The sequence below is a fragment of the Acomys minous genome, assembly GCF_964271855.1.
Source record: "Acomys minous genome assembly, chromosome: 5".
NCBI classification, from domain to species: domain Eukaryota; kingdom Metazoa; phylum Chordata; class Mammalia; order Rodentia; family Muridae; genus Acomys; species Acomys minous.
The window spans coordinates 98,828,573-98,847,599 of record NC_140494.1 but is presented as its reverse complement, the minus strand read 5'-3'; the positions used below and the strand labels follow the sequence as shown (position 1 = coordinate 98,847,599).

At 37.3% G+C, this 19,027-nt stretch overlaps 1 protein-coding gene and 1 pseudogene across 2 annotated transcripts; one reads left to right on the top strand and one right to left on the bottom strand.

The window, feature by feature from the left end:
* Positions 1–492: 492 nt before the first annotated feature.
* On the bottom strand, positions 493–1,512 carry LOC311598287 (olfactory receptor 8B8-like; the record flags this gene model as incomplete). Its single annotated transcript, XM_084783322.1, has 1 exon — positions 493–1,512. The coding sequence occupies one exon, from the start codon at positions 1,510–1,512 to the stop codon at positions 580–582; it is 933 nt and encodes a 310-aa protein (XP_084639448.1). The 3' UTR covers positions 493–579.
* Positions 1,513–12,388: 10,876 nt separating this feature from the next.
* On the top strand, positions 12,389–14,163 carry LOC311598255 (elongation factor 1-alpha 1-like; annotated as a pseudogene). The gene is made up of 2 exons (XR_014783630.1): positions 12,389–13,974; positions 14,046–14,163. The product of XR_014783630.1 is annotated as an elongation factor 1-alpha 1-like (transcript).
* Positions 14,164–19,027: the final 4,864 nt, after the last annotated feature.

Genomic DNA, 19,027 nt, shown 5'->3' with positions numbered 1-19,027 from the left:
GTCATACTGGTGCTTATGACATAGGTCAGTGGTAGAACACTTGCCTAGCATGAAAGAAGGTAAGGATGTGATCCCCCAAACACAGTCAAAAGTAGTTAAATAAATATGTACATTTAATTAATCTCTTGACTTTTCCATTTCTGAGCATAGTATCATCCAGTATTTTGTACTTACATCCTCATGATTTCTAAGGCTAGAGGGAACCATACTGGCAGATGGCTTCATAAATGTGTTTCCTCAGTTTTGAGTACTGAAAAACGTACTTATTGTTGGGGAAAATACAGATAAACTATTCTCTCTACTTTAAAGGATGATGGTTAAATCATCCTTCACTGCCCTTACTTCTGAATTTTCCTCAATAATTAATTTAATTTGGATGGTAAATAACTTGATTCTACACAATTTTTACCAAAATGTTTTTATGTTATTTTAGTTCCTGTCATTGTTATTTTACAAAACTGTGGACCAAATGAAGAACATCATGAACATAAGAAAAGGTTACTTCTCCAGACAGTCTTCTTGCTAGTTGTAAACCTCACATGCCCTAACAGTTACATCCACAGCAAATACAGATTCTACTTAGCTAAACATCCTTTTCTTCAAAGTTTTTCTCAGTGCAACATGGACATCTTTGTTTCTTATACTGTAGATAAAAGGATTCAACATTGGGCCCATAATTGTATAAAAAATGGTTGATACTTTGTCATCATCCCCAGATGCACTAGAAGGCTTGAGATACATGAAGGCTAATGCTCCAAAGAAAAAAGAAACAGCTATAACATGAGAGCCACAAGTACTGAAGGCTTTTGACCTACCCTCTGCAGAATGGATGCTGAGGATGTTGGAAAGGATCAAAGTGTAAGAAACAAAGATAGTCAGACAGGGCACTGTTACATTGACACTCACAACAATAAAAAGCATCAGCTCATTGATGGAGGTGCTTGTACAGGAGAGCTTCAGGAGTGGAGGTATGTCACACATGTAGTGATTAATGATGTTGCCATCACAAAAGGTGAGCCTCAGCATGCAAACTATGTGGGCCATGCCCCCCACAAACCCCATCACATACACACCCACTGTCATCAAGAGGCAGACATGATGGGACATAGTGACCTGATAAAGTAGTGGCTTACAGATGGCAGCATATCTGTCATAGGCCATGGCTGTCAAAATGTAGCATTCACCAATAACAAAAAAGCAAAAGAAAAAGAGCTGAGTCATGCACTCAGCATAAGAGATGATGTTCTGCTTCACAAAACTCACCAGCATTTTGGGGGTTATGACAGAGGAGTAGCAGAGATCAATAAAAGAAAGGATGAAGAGAAAGTAGTACATGGGGGTGTGCAGGTGAGGATTCAAAACAATCAGAACAATCAGGCCTAGGTTTGCCACCATGGAGACCACATAGATTCCCAAGAAGAGGAAGAAGAGAGGCAGCTGCATCTCTGGCTGCTGTGTCAGGCCCAGCAGGATGAACTCCTCCACTGTGCTGGAGTCGTTGCCCTTGGCCATTCCTCCTTGGATCACAGCTGCAAGAACATCAGAAATTGAAACATTAAAATGAAATCTCAACCTCTTCAACATAACACATTTAAATGAGAATAAGAACCAGGATAGAATGATAAATTTAAGTTCATACTTCTCTGTGCCTTTGTTTTCTACATGTTATGAGAGTTGAGGTACAGAAATAATTATAAATATATGGAAGGCATTTATTTGGGAATAATGTTCTTGGAACCACTACCATTATTTTCTCTGTAATATCTCAGTTCTACTTCTACCTTGACTATGAAGCTTCTACTTTAGGCTCAGTGGTAACCTCAAAAGATAACAGGCAGGACACATCAAAGGCTCACTCCATTGCTCAGAGGTAATATGGGGGAAAAAAGATCATGCATCCAATCAATACTTACTTTTGTACATGAGGACCTCCCAAATGGCCTTACTGAATCTGCTGTATTCTCACAGAGGGATAATTACAAATGGCATAGATGAGCTGTAAAGGTATATAGTCCAGGAAAAAAAATCTTTAGTTGTTACTAAGTTTGCCTTTTTTGCACTGAGAAAAATGAATTTTGCACTGATGATTCCAGAGCTCTCATTCTTCTGGGTTCCAAGAAACCATGAGTTCTGAATCATGATTTACAGTGGAAACTTTTCCTACAATTCCTTCTCTCTCACTGAGGTTGGTAAATAGCATCTACTGATGTCACAAGAGCCACCTGGCAAATACTCTAGAGAGTTTTATGGGTTTGTAACCTTAGGGGCCTGAATAAGAAGTTAAAGGCTTATGTTTTCTAGTTATTTACCCCCAGAGATCGAGCTTTGTAGCTATGGTACTTACAAACTAGCCCAGTGGTCATAACATTGGTTCATTGGAGATATATAGTTTTATTTTGTTGTTATTGTTTGAAATTTTTATACAGTGCATTCAATTAAATTCATCCCTGATTCCATCCCCTACAATTATTCCTCCATCACCCGGCCACTATATTCTCACAGCTCTATCTGTTCTCTCTTCTTCTTCTTCTTCTTCTTCTTCTTCTTCTTCTTCTTCTTCTTCTTCTTCTACTTCTTCTTCTTCTTCTTCTTCTTCTTCTTCTTCTTCTTCTTCTACTTCTTCTTCTTCTTCTTCTTCTTCTTCTTCTTCTTTCCAACTGAATCCACTCAGCACTGCCAGTATGTATATTAGTGCAGGACCATATACTTAGTGTAGCCTCTTGGGGGGAGGTGGCATATAGTCTTGAAGAAATATATTATGTTTATACCTGTAACCATTCACTACAAAGAGCTCCTCAGCTGGATGTGGAACTTCCTGACACTATTCTCCCTCCCTGCATGGATTTTGGCAGGCTTGATTTTACACAGCTTTAACGCATACAGTTGTAATCATTGTGAGGCCATTTCATCAGGGAACCAGTTGAGTTCTGCAAACATTGTTTTAATGTAGCCGTGGATCACATCTGGCTCTTACGGTCTTTCCAGCTCTACTTCTTTGTTGATCTCAGAGACTTGAGAGATGGAATATGATGTGGAGTTCCCATTTAGTTCTGAGCACTCACAGTCTCTTTAGATCATCTCTGCTTGTTGACCAACTCTAAAAAGCTCTGTTAATCACAATTTACTGCAAAAAGAAGGGTCTCTGGTGACAGTTTTAGAGATGTTCTAATCAGTGAGTATAATGGAAAGTCATTAGAAGTCCGTTTAATGTTATATCTGCAGCAGAGAAACAGTCGTTGCTACTTCCCTAGGACTGGTGCCCTATCTAGTCTCAGGACCCAAGAACCATGTTAGGAATGAGTATTGTCTGTTGAGCATGCACAAAATCTAATCAAAAAATGTTTGGTTACTCCCACAACATTTACTCAAATATTTCACTACTGAGTATTTCCTTACATGACATGATAACTGTCATGATTCACACCTGGGTAAAATGGATCATTATTTTTCTCCTTTATAGCATATGTAGATTTTAGCACTAAAAATGCTGGACCATACCAGATTCATCTTTCAACTTTTTGCACAAGGTATGAACAATCTTCAAGTAATGATACAATCTGCTAGTTCTTCATCTACACAGAAGGTTTAATAAACAGCTACATGGAAGTATTAGTTTCACACCAGCCTTTGAATCATGCTGGGGGAAAGGGGTGCTTACTATGGGTTTATATAACACAAGTAGAATTATAACTTCTTTTCAGGTCTGATGTTACAGTTAGTGGTTCAGAGTATGTAGATGTAATCTAAGTCTATTGTTTTCATTGGTCAAACTTCCAAATAATTAAAAAAAATTTAATACAAAAAGCACTTAGGTTGACACAGAAAAAATTTAAAAAATCTAGAGAATAGGGGAGCCAGTTCTAGGTATATACAAGGACATATTTCTCTATGTTATGTATTAACTATGTGGTGTCTTCTGTAATGGGGTCTCATCATTCATTTGTGGCTAATTAAGAGCTGTGCCAATACTGGAAGTTCTGTGGGACACTACTGGCAAACAACTGCAAAAGAGATAGCCCATGCCTGGTTCTGGGTTTTACTTGTTAGCCTCTGGTGTCTAAGAGGAACACTGTCTCCTAATTATAAGGCCACTGCATGTAAACTCTTTATATACATGAGTGGAGTTTAGGGAGCTTGTGGTAAGTTTACACATGACTTTTCCAAAGGTCTTTAGTGTTAGTAATACCTCTTCAACCTCTTCTTCTAATCTGACCTCTCTTCTCTCGCCTGCTCCCCCACATGTAGTCCTATCTGCTCCACTATTCCCCATTCTTCCTTCACGTCACCTGTGCTTCAGTGTTACATATATTTTATTACTGCTACTTTGGGCACTCTCCATAAATAAGCATGAAAACCTTTCCTACATACATTGGATTCTCTATACTTTTCATCTCTAGGTGAAATCTCACGTGCTTCCTTATAATATTTTCATTCATACATATCACACATACTTCTTAATCTAATCCCATAATGTCAAATAAAATTTTGCTATTTTCTTCAGAGATACTTCTGAAAAAATTGTAGTAATTAAAATTGGCAAAGGTAGGGGTAAAAAAAATGAGTATCCTTTCCCACTTTCTAACAATGCGTGCTATATTGTACACAGAATATTTGCCTCACCGGCAAAAACTTAGAGGATGCCAGTGCTTTTATTTATAGACAAGACTGAATATGGATGACATCCATAAAGCAAGCAGAGCCACAGGTAGCTCCCAGGCTAATAAAGTGAACTGCAAATCAGAGTTACTGAGGTCAGAAAAAAACTTATAGCTCCATCCCTGATTGTGACACTGTTTTTTCTGAAATTTGTGAGAGCACCCAATTTGTTTTCCCACACACCTGTGGCATAGACAAAAATGAGATAAAAGTGTGTAACAATGAAGAATAATAAACTCTGCAATGCCAAAATCAAGATTCTCTTTCTTTCATGATGTCACTGGGAACCAGGAGAAGTGTATAGTTTTTGTGGCACAAAATGAGAAATCTACAGTATTTAAAAAGATTAATATGGCCAGGAAGCACTGGGGGAAATGACTAGCACTACAGAGGGAAGTACTGTAAGTAGCAGCAATAATTACAACAGGCAATGTGTGGGAACAGAAGACAAGGTGACAGGCAGGAAGTGAGGAGGAAAGTAGCAGTGGAGAAGAAAAAAAAATGATGAAAAAAAGGAATTAAGAGTAATGCTGTAAGAAGTCATACTAAACAAAGTAATTAAACAAACAAATGAAAAAGATGTTATAAGGGGGAGTTCACTAAGATTTCTCACAAAAAGGATACAAGAAAACAACAACAACAACAACAACAAAATCCAAGACACTGTCCTAAGGGCTGACTAAGTTGTAATGTTGCCACAAGAAGTGAAATTTTGGTCAGGTTTTTACATCTTGATCAACTGGACATGAAAATTTCAGGTGAGAGTATGGGAATGTACCAACAAGAATAAATAAATTCAGAAACAAATGTCAAAATATGAGAAGAATCACTGGTCATTGCTCTAGATAAGAAAAAACAAGACTGGTGAAGTCTATGAAAAATATAAATAAAATAGCAAAAAATGAGAAAAAAAGGAAATTCTCCAATTGCAGGTTTTTCTATTTAAGAAAAAAATACAGAAATTGCTAAAAAATGAATCTTAATTATTCCTGGTTCTCCGAAATTATTAAGGGACCAAAAATTCCTTAGGGCAAACTTGAAATGTGCCCTACAGAACATACATTCCTTAAAGTCCCACAGTGATCAGGACTTTGGTAATTCACTAAAATATGTTCCATATAAACTGTGTTTAAAAAAAAAGAAATATCTAACCTTGAGCCCTGGTGTTGAACCGCATGAACTGAAAGAACATTAATGTGCTGTTCTTGTCCTATGTAGCTGTTAGCCTGGATTTTCCTCAGTTGGCTTTAGGACTACTGCAAAATCTGTAAATATATTCCAAGTATCTCTTCGATACTCTATTTTCTGACAATAAAATCTATTGTACAATTTTCGTGGTTATAAAATAAATACTGAGTGTAAAGTATAAAAAAAATACAACAAGTTACATGAAAAAATAAAACTTCTTTGTTTGAGTAGTTTTGTTTTTATTTCATTTTTATTTATTTCTCTCCCCCAGTAGCATACGAAATACCTTCCTGCACTATGATGGCAGTCAGTAGTAGTGAAACTGTTACCTACATCCCAGCTGGATTACTCCATGTGCATTGACACAAACGCTGTAGCAATAAGGTCTTCATATCAGGTTGTTGAAGGAATCCAGTAGCCTTGGCAATAGCTTGCTATGTTTGGAAGGTAGGGCAGTCTATAGGACCCACTTGGCCAAGTTAACCAGATGTAACCCATTACTGGCACTGATTTTTTTTTTACATTGATTTGTTTAACCAGCCACTTTGCTGAAGGTGTTTATCAGCTGCAGGAGGTTCTTGGTAGAATGTTTGTTTGGGTTCACTTATGTATACATCTTCATTTCCAATTTGTATCCCCTTGACCTCCTTTAGTTGTGTTATTGGTCTAGTTAGGTCTTCAAATACTCTACTGATGAGATATGGAGAGTGGACAGCTTTGTATTGCCCCTGGTTTCAGTGGAATTGATTTAAGTTTCTCTCCATTTAGTTTGATGTTCACTATAGGATTGTTATATATTGCCTTTACTATGTTTAGGTATGTGCCTTGTATATCAGATCTCTCCAAGACTTTTAACATGAACTGGTATTAGATTTTGTCGAATGCTTTTTCACAATCTAAGGTATTGATCATTTGGGTTTTTTTCTTTCAGTTTGTTTATATGGTGGAATACATTGATGGATTTTCATATTTTGAACCACCCCCGAGTACCTGGGATGAAGCCAACTTGGTGATGGTTGATAATATTTATTTTGGTTGATAATATTTTTGATGTGTTCTTAGATTGAGTTGGTGAGTATTTTATTGAGTATTTTTGCACCAATGTTCATATGGAAAATTGCTCTGAAATTCTCTTTCTTTCTTGGTTTGTTGTATGGTTTGGTATCAAGGTGATGTGGACTCAGTGAATGAGTTTGGTAATGTTCCTTCTGTTTCTATTTTGTGGAAGAGTACAAGAGTAATGGTATTAGCTCTTCCTTTAAGATCTGTTTGAATTCTGCACTGAATCAATCCTTCCCTGGGCCTTTTTTTTTTTTTTTTTTTTTTTTTTTTTTTTTTTTTTTAGTTGGGAGAGTTTTGATGACTGATTCTATTTCCTTAGGAGATATGACTATTTAATTTGTTTACCTGATCTTGATTCAACTTTGATCAGTGGTATCTATCAAGAAAATTGCCCATTTCATTTAGATTTTTCAAATTTTCTGGCATATAGACTTTTAAATTTTTTATCTTGTTCACTTTACATCTCAGTTGCAGACCCCTCTTTTGTTGTTTCGTGGTTCCATTCTCCCTCCCTCGTAACCTCTCCCTCTCTCCCCAGGTCCTCAGAAAAGGGAGCAGAGATATTTTATGTTTTTTGTGGCTATTGTGAAAGGTGTGGTTTCCATAATTTCTTTCTCAGCCTGTTTGTCTTTTGTATAAAGGAAGGCTACTAATTTTTTTAATTGATTTTGCATCCAGTCACATTGCTGAAGGTGTTTATCAGCTGTAGGAGCTCCTTGATAGAAACTTTGGGGTCATTTATGTATATTATCTTATCATCTACAAATAGTGATACTTTGACTTTTTCCTTTCAAATTTGTATCCTGTTGATCTCCTTTAATTTTCTTATTGCTCTAGCTAGGACTTCAAGTACTCTATTGAAGAGATATGGAGAGAGTGGACAGCCTTGTCTTGTTCCTGATTTCAATGGAATTGATCCAAGTTTATCTCTATTTACTTTGATGTTGGCTATAGACTTACTATATATTGCCTTTAGTATGTTTCAATATGTGCCTTGTAAACCCAATCTCTACAAACATTTTTAAATGAATGGGTGTTATATTTTGTCAAATGCTGTTTCATCATCTAAGGAGATGATCAGGGATTTTTGTTTCAGTTTATTTACATGGCAGATTACATTGATGTAATTCTGTATATTGAACCACCCTGCATGCCTGGAACGAAGCATGTTGAATGGTATTCTTGATGTGTTCTTGAATTCGGTTTGGAAGTCTTCTTTTCCCTTTTTTTTTCCACTGTTGATTTTTTATTATGATTCCTTTTTAGCATATGCATTTATGTTATTACACATAAATAAAATAAACTACATACAGCAGGAAGAGCCACAAGACAATCAGGAATTATATACATATTACATTCATAGAGATTTGGCTATTTGTATGTGGCAAACTTAAAGTACACATTTTTCCTATCTTGTTGGGTCTAAATTTATGAACGAAAATCAATATCTATCATATACCATCTCTAACCCATCATTTTAACCCCTAACCAACTAAGCTTAATTGTAAGACTAACCTATCTGGTCTTCAATCCCATCAGAGACTTGAGAAGGAATAAAACTTAATTACTTGAGTGAACCAGAAATGCAGGTTAGCAGCTTTCAAAATGAGGAAATGACTGAGCCAGTTTACTGCCTGAACAGGCACCCAACACTCTCTATAACATTGGAGCCTCATCTTCAGCCTTCTACCCAATATATTTAACAGACATATTTGCGAGGCAGGAACTATTGATGACTTGCTTACACTGTCTTGACAGTTTGGCCTTCCACTCTGCCTACATCTAAGCTTGTGTGTTTTTACACAGACTTCTGTCTGTGGCAGAAACAAAGACATTTTTCCTAGTGGCCTATTTGCCATATTAGAAGCCAAATCCATAAGGAGGTTCTTTGATGCTAATCAACTTCTTTGAGGTAGGCTGGGTGTTGCCAGGAAATAACTTGTCTTCTTGTCAAAGAATCTTTAGAATAATAAAAACATCTTTAAATGCCATATTCTGTAGGTCTCTGAGGATTTTGAAGGCCTTATTTAACTGTTTTACCTTATATATTTATAGAATCATATCTATCTATTAGACCTAGGATACATGTCTTATGATAAAATTAGACTAGTATTTGACATGACCATGATTTGTTCAACTAACAATTAGCTTGTATTATTTAATTATCCTAAATAGGTTGCAGCACAACTTTCAAGGTGTTAGAAGTAAACCTTGTATTATAATTGAGTTGGATAGGTATAATGCCTCATATTAGCATATATATATATTTGTGAAGAATCACCTTACATTTGAATTCTATAGCAATGTATCAGAACTATACTTATTTTGCATCTATAAACAAGATTCTATACCAATGAATTAAAAATAACCTTATTTGTGAGTAACAATTAAGGCATTGAGTTGAGGAGTAGATTCAGTAATTTACCTTTTGTTCTATCCTGCCTCTGTAATTCTACATCCCCTTTCTTTCTTTTCAGCTCCTATCTTCTGGACTAGGAAAGAAAGATAAAGGAAAAGAGAGTCATCCCTGAGTCCACCCTAGTGTTTTCTATGTATAAGACCAATAATAACTTATAAACAACTCCTGATGAAAATATGCATCTGTAGATCAAGAGAACAAACAGAAATCTACCCAACCCCCTTAGAGGAAATGGGTCATCATTTTCTTAATGTTTCTACAGGTTGACTTACAGTGAATAATACCTTTGAAGAGCTCCCAAAATATTAGGGAAAATGGTTAGGAAAAAAAGGGATAGCATATGTGGTTCATTTTCTAAATGTTGAGAAATTCCAGGCTTAATAGAAGTCCTGTGTGGAACTAATTGAAATGGTCAATAAAATATTTGCAAATCAAATCCAAGAACACATCAAAAATATCATTCACCATGACCAAGTATGCTTCATACCAGGCATTCAGGGTGGTTCAATATATGGAAATCCATCAACGTAATACATCATATAAGTAAACTGAAAGGAAAAAAAGCCACATGATCATCTCCTTAGATGCCAAAAAAGCATTTGAAAAAATCCAACACCCATTCATGTTTAAAGTTTTTGAGAGAGCAGGAATACAAGGTACATACCTCAAAATAATAAAGGCATTATACATCAAGCCTATAGCTGACATCAAACTAAAAGTAGAGAAACTTAAATCAATTCCACTGAAGTCAGGGACAAGAGAAGGCTATCCACTCTCTCCATATCTCTTCAATATATTACTTAAAGTTCTAGCTAGAGTAATAAGACAACTAAAGGAGATCAAGGGGATGCAAATAGGAAAGAAAGATGTCCAACTATCACTATTTGTGGATGAAATGATAGTATATATAATTGACTCTAAAAATTCCACCAAGGAACTTCTGCAGCTCATAAACACCTTCAGCCAAGTGACTGGATAAAAAAATCAACTCAAAAAAATCAGTAGCCCTGCTGTTTACAAATGACAAACTGGCTGAGAAAGAAATTAGGGAAACCACACCCTTCACAATAGCCACAAATGTGTAAAATATCTTGATGTAACTCTAACCAAACAAGTGAAAGACTTATCTGAAAAAAAACTTCAAGTCAATAAAGAAAGAAATAGAAGAAGATATCAGAAGGTGGAAAGACCTCCCATGTTCCTAGATTGGGAGAATCAACATAGTAAAAAATGTCCATCTTACCAAAAGCAATTTATATATTCAATGTGACCGTTGATGTTGAGTGATATTAATGACCAGTGGTTAATGGTTTCTATTATTTTGATGTTGATAATAGTAGAGTATATGTGTGTGAGCTTCCTTTTGTTTTTCTGAATGTGGTGTTATTCATTTTCTTTGTTTTCCTGTATAAAATTACCTTCCTTGGGTTAGAGTTTTCCTTCTAGTATATACTGTAGAGCTGGATTTATGGTTAGGTACTGTTTGAACTTGGTTTTGTTATGGAATATCTTGTTTTCTCCATCTATGGTGATTGAAATCTTTTTGGGTGTAATAGTCTATAGTGTCCCAGATTTCTTGGATGTATTCTGTTGGTTTTGCTTGTTTCTGTGATCCTGATCTCTTCCCTAGGTTTTCCAACTCCAAGATTGGCTAAGATTGTGGTTCCTTTGTCGCTTCTAATTCCCTTTTTAGGTCTTAAATCCTTTTTTTTTTTCTTTTTCCTGCTTGATCTGCTTGATTGAATTTTCCTGTAATTCCTTATAGAATTTATTCAATTCCTTTATCTGTTTGAATGTATTTTACTATATTTCTTTAGGAGATTTATTTTCTTCTTTAAGGCTCCTATCATTTTCTTCACCCCAGATTTAAAATCTTCTTCTTGGGCTTCATGAGTGTTAGTATCTCCAGGGCTTGCTGTGGTAGGACTGCTGGTTTCCGGTGGTTCCATATGGCTCTGAATTTTGTTGCTTGTGTTCTTATTCTGGCCTCTAGGCACCTTGTTGTCTCTGATATTAGCAGGCCTAGAAGTCCTTCTATTGGGGTCACTCTCTGTGTTCCAGATAGGCCAAGCAGGTAGGGAGCAATCAAAGAGATCTCCATGCCAAATGCTGCTTGCTGGGACTCCACAGAGGCCTCCTCAGGATGGCAAAGAAGATAAGCTATTGAGGAACAGATAGAGAGAAATCCAAGCCCAAAGCTGCTCAGATTCTCCGCAGGCCTCCTCTGCTGTTTCACAGGCTATGTCCACAATGTGTCAGGCTGTAGAGGAATAGGTAGAGAAAGATTTGATCCCAAAGCTGTTTGGGTGTCCTACAGGCCTCCCTAGGATGGTGGCTAATGTCTGCATATGCCTTTTTCAGTGATGCAGATTCTAGGCTTACTGGGGATCCAAGAGACGGGTGACATATCCTGTAGATCTTGGCATTTGTTGTCAGGAAAGTCAAAACTGTAGAACAAGAGAATATGATTAGGCAGCTGTGGTTCTGCTGTAAGCTCTGCATAGCTCAAACCAACACATTCCCCATACTTATGCCCGAGAGCAACTAACAATGTTGACAGTAATAAGAATACTTCTGTAAAACACCTCAGTGAGTGTTTAGGGGAGAAGTCTGTCATTTGAACATTTATTAATATAGTAACTACTGACATTTTTTTCCAAATGAGCAGCAATGAATGGCATCAATGTATTATTGCCTGAGGGATTCATACTCACTCATTTTGAAATTTATGAAAAGTGACAGAAATGCAGAAACAAAACTGAGACAAGATTATCTGAAAGAAAAATGTTAAAACAATTATCTTAAAGTGAATATATGGCATCTGATATGAATTATGCATGCAAGAAAAAACAGTCCTTCATGTACAACACCACAAAAAAGTTGAGTCCTTCAACTTCTTTACATGTTTCTACTTCTAAATAGAATATTTCTCTCTGATATTTCAAAAGACATCCATCAGTGCCATTTTTACATCTTTGTTCTACATACTGTAGACTAGAGGGTTGCTCATCAGCACCACCTTAGTGTAAAAAAACAGGGAAAAAAACCCTGCCCAGGCGTCAGAATGCAGGTGTTGTGAAAACCACCGCTAATTCAAAGCCTAAATGGGAAAGGAAAAGACTCACATCAACATTGTCATCATTGGATACATAGATTCTGTCAAGTCCACCACAACTGGCCACCAGACCTACAAAGGTGGTGCAATCAACAAGCGAACCATCAAAAAGTTTGAAAAGGAGGCAGCAGAGGTAGGAAAAGGCTCCTTCAAGTATGCCTGGGTCTTGGACAAACAAAAGGCTGAGCATGACAAACGGAAGGCTGAGCATGAGTGTGGTATCATTATTGACATCTCCCTGTGAAAATTTGAGACCAGCAAATACTATATGACTATAACTAATACCCCAGGACACAGAGACTTCATCAAAAACATGATTACAGGCACATCTCAGGCTGACTGTGCTGTCCTGATTGTTGCTGCTGGTGTTGGTGAATTTGAAGCTGGTATCTCCAAGAATGGGCAGACCAGTGAGAATGCCCTTGTGGCTTACACCCTGGGTGTAAAACAGCTAATTGTTGGTGTCAACAAAAATGGATTCCACTGAGCCACCCTACAGCCAGAAGAGCTATAAAGAAATCATTAAAGAAGTCAGCACCTACATTAAGAAAATTGGCTGCAGCACTGACACAGTAGCATTTCTGCCAATTTCTGGTTGAAATGGTGACAACATGCTGGAGCCAATTGCCAAGACGCCTTGGTTCAAGGGATGAAAAGTTACACACAAAGATGACAGTGCCAGTAGCACCACACTACTGGAAACTTTGGATTGTATCCTGCCACCAACGTGTCCAACTGACATGTACCTGAGACTGCCCCTCCAGGATGTCTATTAAATTGGTGGTATTGGCACTGTCCCTGTGGGCCAAGTAGAGACTGGTGTTCTTAAACCTGGCATGGTGGTTGCCTTTGCTCCAATCAATATTACAACAGAAGTCAAGTCTTTTGAAATGCACCATGAAGCGCTGAGTGAACCTCTTCCTGGGAACAATGTGGGTTTCAATGTAAATAACGTGTCTGTCAAAGACATTAGAGATGACAACATTGCTATTTCACTGCTCAGGTGATTATCGTGAAAAATTCATGCCAAGTTAGTGCTGGCTGTGCTCCTGCACTGGATTGCCACACCACTCACATACCATGCAAGTTTGCTGAGCTTAAAGAAATGATTGATCGTCTTTCTGGCAAGAAGCTGGAAAATGGCCCTAAATTCTTGAAGTCTGGTGATACAACCATTGTTGATATGGTCCCTGGCAAGCCCACGTGTGTTGACAGCTTCTCTGACTATCTTCCACTGGGTTGTTTTGCTGTTCATGACATGAGGCAGACAGTTGCTGTGGGTGTCATCAAAGCTGTGGACAAGAAGTCTGCTGGAGATGGCAAAGTCACAAAGTCTTCCTAGAAAGCTCAGAAGGCTAAATGAATATTATCCCTAACACCTGCCACCCCAGTCTAAAACAGTGGTAGAAGAATGGGTCTCAGAACTGTTTGTCTCAATTGGCCATTTAAGTTTAATAGTAAAAGACTGGTTAATGATAACAATGCATCATAAAACCTTCAGAAGGAAAGGAGAATGTTTTGTGGACCATTGTGTGTGTGTGTGTGTGTGTGTGTGTGTGAGAGAGAGAGAGAGAGAGAGAGAGAGAGAGAGAGAGAGAGAGAGAGAGAGAGAGAGAGTTTTAAGTTATTAGTTTTCAAAATCAGTACTCCTTAATGGAAACAACTTAATAAAAAATATGTCACAGAATTTTGAGACCCATTAAAACAAGTTTGAAGAGAAAAATGCCCTACACACAAATCCAGATGAATATCTAAAAACACATGAGTGCTTCAGACTCAAAGAAAATGTTAATGGCAACAATATGAGATCTACAGGTAATGAGGCTTTTCATCTTTTTATTAATTTATTCATTTTGCATCCCCATTGTATCCCCCTCCTTCTTCTCCACCCAGTCCCACACCCCCTCCTGCATACCCCTTCCACTATTCCTCACAAAAGGAGACCCCCCTCTACCCACACACCCTAGCTTGTATAGTTGCATCAGGTCTGAGTTTGTCCTCTTCCCCTGGGGCTTGGCAAGCATGTCCCATCAGAGGATAAGTGATTGAAAAGCAGGCAACAAAGTCCATATCAGAGACGGCCCCTGCTCCCCGTACCAGTGGACCCACATGAAGCCTGCGCTGGCCCTCGGCTACATCTTCTTTGTGTGGATTTGATGTTTAGAATGTTAGTAAGATGAAAAAAATAAAACAGGAAATGAGAATGGTAAAGCTGGGGACTATGATGTTAACACCCACACACTTCAAAACTATGACCTAATTGGCATAGGTGCTGGCACAAGAAACATGGAGGAGTGGCAAAATGTGAAGCAAGAAATGGTCAATGAAACTGTCCTTGTAGAAGGTCAGTCTGAGCATGCAGCCTGTGTGGGCAGAAGCTCCAGCAAACCCCATCCAATAGGATACAAACACAGAAAAGAACAAAATGTAGGAGCTACATGTTATCATAGACCACTGAGATCAGCATGTAGCATTCAACGATGACAAAAAAAGAGAAAGAGAAACAGCCTGAGTCAGACACCACACATAGGAAAGTACAGGTTGATTACATTCAAATCTGTGCAATCAAAAATAGGCCATTGGTAGAACACCCTGCTGTATTTCATTGTCATATCGAGAAGTTTCCCTGATACTCTCCACTCCCTCTGGCTCTTACAACTCTTCTGCCCTATCTTTCTTCCTTTTTTAAAATTATGTTTCTTTTTTAACATATACATTTATATTATTACACATGAATAAAATAAACTATATACAGCGGGAAGAACCACGAGACAATCGGGAATTATATATATATATATATATATATATATATATATATATATATATATATATATATATATATATGTCAAATTCATAGTGATTTGGCTATTTGTATTTGGCAAACTTGAAGTAAACATCTTTCCTTTCTTGTTGGGTCTAAATTTCTGAATGGAGACTAATATCTATCATATCTCATCTCTATTAACTTAAAACATCTATCTTGATCTAAAAACATCTTACCCCCTAACCTACTAAACTTAACTGAAAGACTAAACTATCTGGTCTTCAAAGCCACCAGAGATTTGAGAAGGTATAACACTTAAATAAATACCTGAATGAACCTGTAGTGCAGGTTAGCAGCTTCCAAAATGAAAAACTGGCTGAGCCAGTTTACTCCCTGAACAGTCACCCAACACTCTCTCTAATGTTGGAGCCTCATCTTCAACCTTCTGGCCCAATATATCTGACAGACATATTTGTGAGTCAGGTACTATTGAGGACTTGCTTACCCTGTCTTAGCAGAGTTTAGCCATTGACTCATCCTGCATCAAAACTTGCCCATTTTTACGCAGAATTCTGTCTGTGGCAAAAACAAGTACATTTTGCCCAGTGGCTAGTTTGCCACATTTGAAGCCAACTCCATAAGGACGTTCTTTGATGCTCATCTTCTTCTTTGAGGCAAGTTGGGTGTTGCCAGGAGTTAACTTGTCTTGTTGTCAAAGAATCTTTAGAATAATAAAAACATCTTTAAATGCCATATTCTGTAGGTCTCTAGGTTTCTGAAGACTTTATTTAACTATTTTACCTCATATATCTATAGAATCATATCTATCTATTGGACCTAGACTATATATTCTTGTGATAAAATTGTACTAGTTTTTGACATGAGCATGATTTGCATCAATACACAAAACTCAATACCACTGAATTAAAGAATAACCTTATTTGTGAGTAACAATTAAGGTCTTGAGATAAGAAGTAGATTCAATAATCTACCTTTTGTTCTATCCTCCCTCTATATTTCTATATCCCGCTTTCTTTCTTTTCAGCTCCTATCTCCTTACCTACAAAAGAAAGATAAAGGAAAAGAGATATATCCCTGAGTCAAACCTAGTTTCCTCTCTGTAAAAGACCAATAATACTTATAACCAACTCCCAGTGAAAATAAGCATCTGTTTCAGGAAGATTTCTGCCACCTTGTGGTGAGGGAGTGTGATGACGATGTCCCATTTGCAGCTTAGTATTATCCTTCACTCACCACTGATTCACCCTAACCTCACATTCTCATAACCAGCAGGCAAAAATCCTCTTAAAATGTACTAAGTACCCACTAGTATCCACAGACTCAGAGGCTAAAGTGTCAGCAGACAGCATCTGAGGACTGTAACAGAAACTCCCACTCTGCTCTAATCTCCTACCTGATAGCACTGCTAGCACTTCTAAAGGGCATTGATTTGTGACTTTTTGGATCTGTTAATATTAAAACCCTTATAAAATTGTTGCAGGGTCACAGCACACATTTGGAGCACCCTGAATAAATGTTTCTGAGCTGTATTCAATTCAGATTAAAATGAACTCTTTGAAGGGACATGTGTTTTTGCATTGAGACCAATCAACACTTAACTTCCTAAACTGTTTTTTTTTTAATAGCTCAGAATGCGCCCCCCAAAAAGAGATGTAAATATTTTCAGGACCTCATAATATATTGATGAATCTAATTTTTACAGTTATTAATTCTAAGTAAACCCTTAAGCTTCTCTTGCTTTCAGTTGGCTTGAAAAATCACTCATCTTGGATATGATGCTGGTGAACAATGTAATATGTATTCCCTCGCTCTGCTTTGCTGTAAATATCTTGCTGGTTTATTGGTGATGGTGATAGGGGTTGCTTGAGTAACTTTTTATATACTTTTGCCGAAAGCATGGACACTTCAATTGGGCCTGTGGATTATTAGAGGGTGACAAAACAGGACATAACCTTGACATCTCAGCATTCATACAGTATGGGTACCCTCTGTCACCTTGCCTTTGGGTCAGATTGGTTTTGCCCACAGACAGGCTGGACATTCAGAGAATGATAATAGGAGAGTGATGTATGCCAAGTTTTCCTCATCTCTACAGTCCCCTCCCAGGACTAAATATACATTGTGTAACTAACATAGCCTCAAGATTTACAGAGGCATCATGACCCACAGATTAACACCTACCAGGTTTTACATCTTCAGAGCCCTACCTACAAGGCTCTAGCCACCAATACTTTCCTAAAATAAACTTTTGTTTAACCTTTGCCAAAGTCAAAAGGTGCTTAAATTAGCACTTAATTAAGATGCTCTTTCTAGACACTAGCCATGATCATGCTATGCTGACTCTACGAACACATGTATTTTAAATTTCAATAACTCACACTTGGTTTCCTGGGCTCCCTTCTCAACTGCCAATATATATGGAGTTTAACCAAGTGAACAATGACTTGTCAGAAAAAGAGATTAGCAATCAAAAAGTAAATTTAACATATGGGGTTCTTAGCCATTAGATTGATGTGTGTGCATCATGGTTAGCATGGTAAATAAGATGTTGCTATCATGTGTGTAGCTTTATTTTTAAATTCTAAATTACAAGTCTGAATATTTTATATCTATCTATTTAATAAAAATAAGTTTTCCAAAATTAACCAGAAAACAGATCCATTTCATTAGCAGTTTAATAATTTCTTTTACATAAATTGTAAAATTAAGTCATTAGTACCTCACATCTCTAAAATGTTTGTTTGAAATTCAAAGGCAGACTAAATGCCTTAGTCTTATATTTTATTTTCAAGAGGATCGGAGGTTCTAATAATCTCATCTCCCTAATGTGGCATGGCTTTTCTCATCAAAATCTATCTTAATAGAAGAGATGTGTTTAAATATTCTCTATTCAAAAAAAATGAAAGATGAGCAGAAAAATAAAATATTAAATATTCATATTTGATCAGAAGACTGAATAAATATATTGAGGAAAAAACTTAGAATGTCACTAGGATTTGGTCATTATTTACCTATAAAACATGAGGCAGGAGACTTTAGTCATCAAAGGCATTCTGGTCTTTTCTTGCTCATCACTATTCATACCTGGTGTCAAGGGCACAAATGACCAATGATAGCTCAGCATCCAGTGCTGTTTCATCTATAAGCTGGATAGTGTGAGTGCTATAATCTTCCTGCTTCTGCTCTGGTTCTCCTCCTCCTCCTCCTCCTCCTCCTCCTCCTCCTCTTCCTCCTCCTCCTCCTCCTCCTCCTCCTCCTCCTCCTCCTTCTTCTTCTTCTTCTTCTTCTTCTTCCAACCCAGTGTTCAGATGCCATTTTGGAAACAATTCTTTTCTTTCTCTAGAGCCTACATTTGTGTTCTCTAACCAAATAGCTATCCTCCTTGCTCTCACAATCATAGCCATTCACTTTGTCTTTCAGGTGAACAACGCAAACACTTAGAACACATTGCACTTAAATATGTGGAATTATTATTCACTAACTTAAAACCACATTTCTTTAAACAACATTCCATTGTTTAAAACTTTTACTTTTAGAGTTTTTATTTCACATTCACTCTTGTTTATTTGTTTGTTTGTTCTTTCTGACATCCTTGTTTGGTTTGTTGGTTGGTTTGTTGGTTGGTTGGTTGGTTGGTTCATTGGCTTTGAAGAAAGTCTCCTTACATAGCACATGCTGGCTTACTATGGCTTCCCTTCGTGGTTCAGGAAGGCCTTTAACTAGTCCACGTAACTAGTCCACATAACCAGTCCAGCTGGTCAGTTATTAGGGGGGCCGAGGGGGGTCGCAACCTGTGGATAAA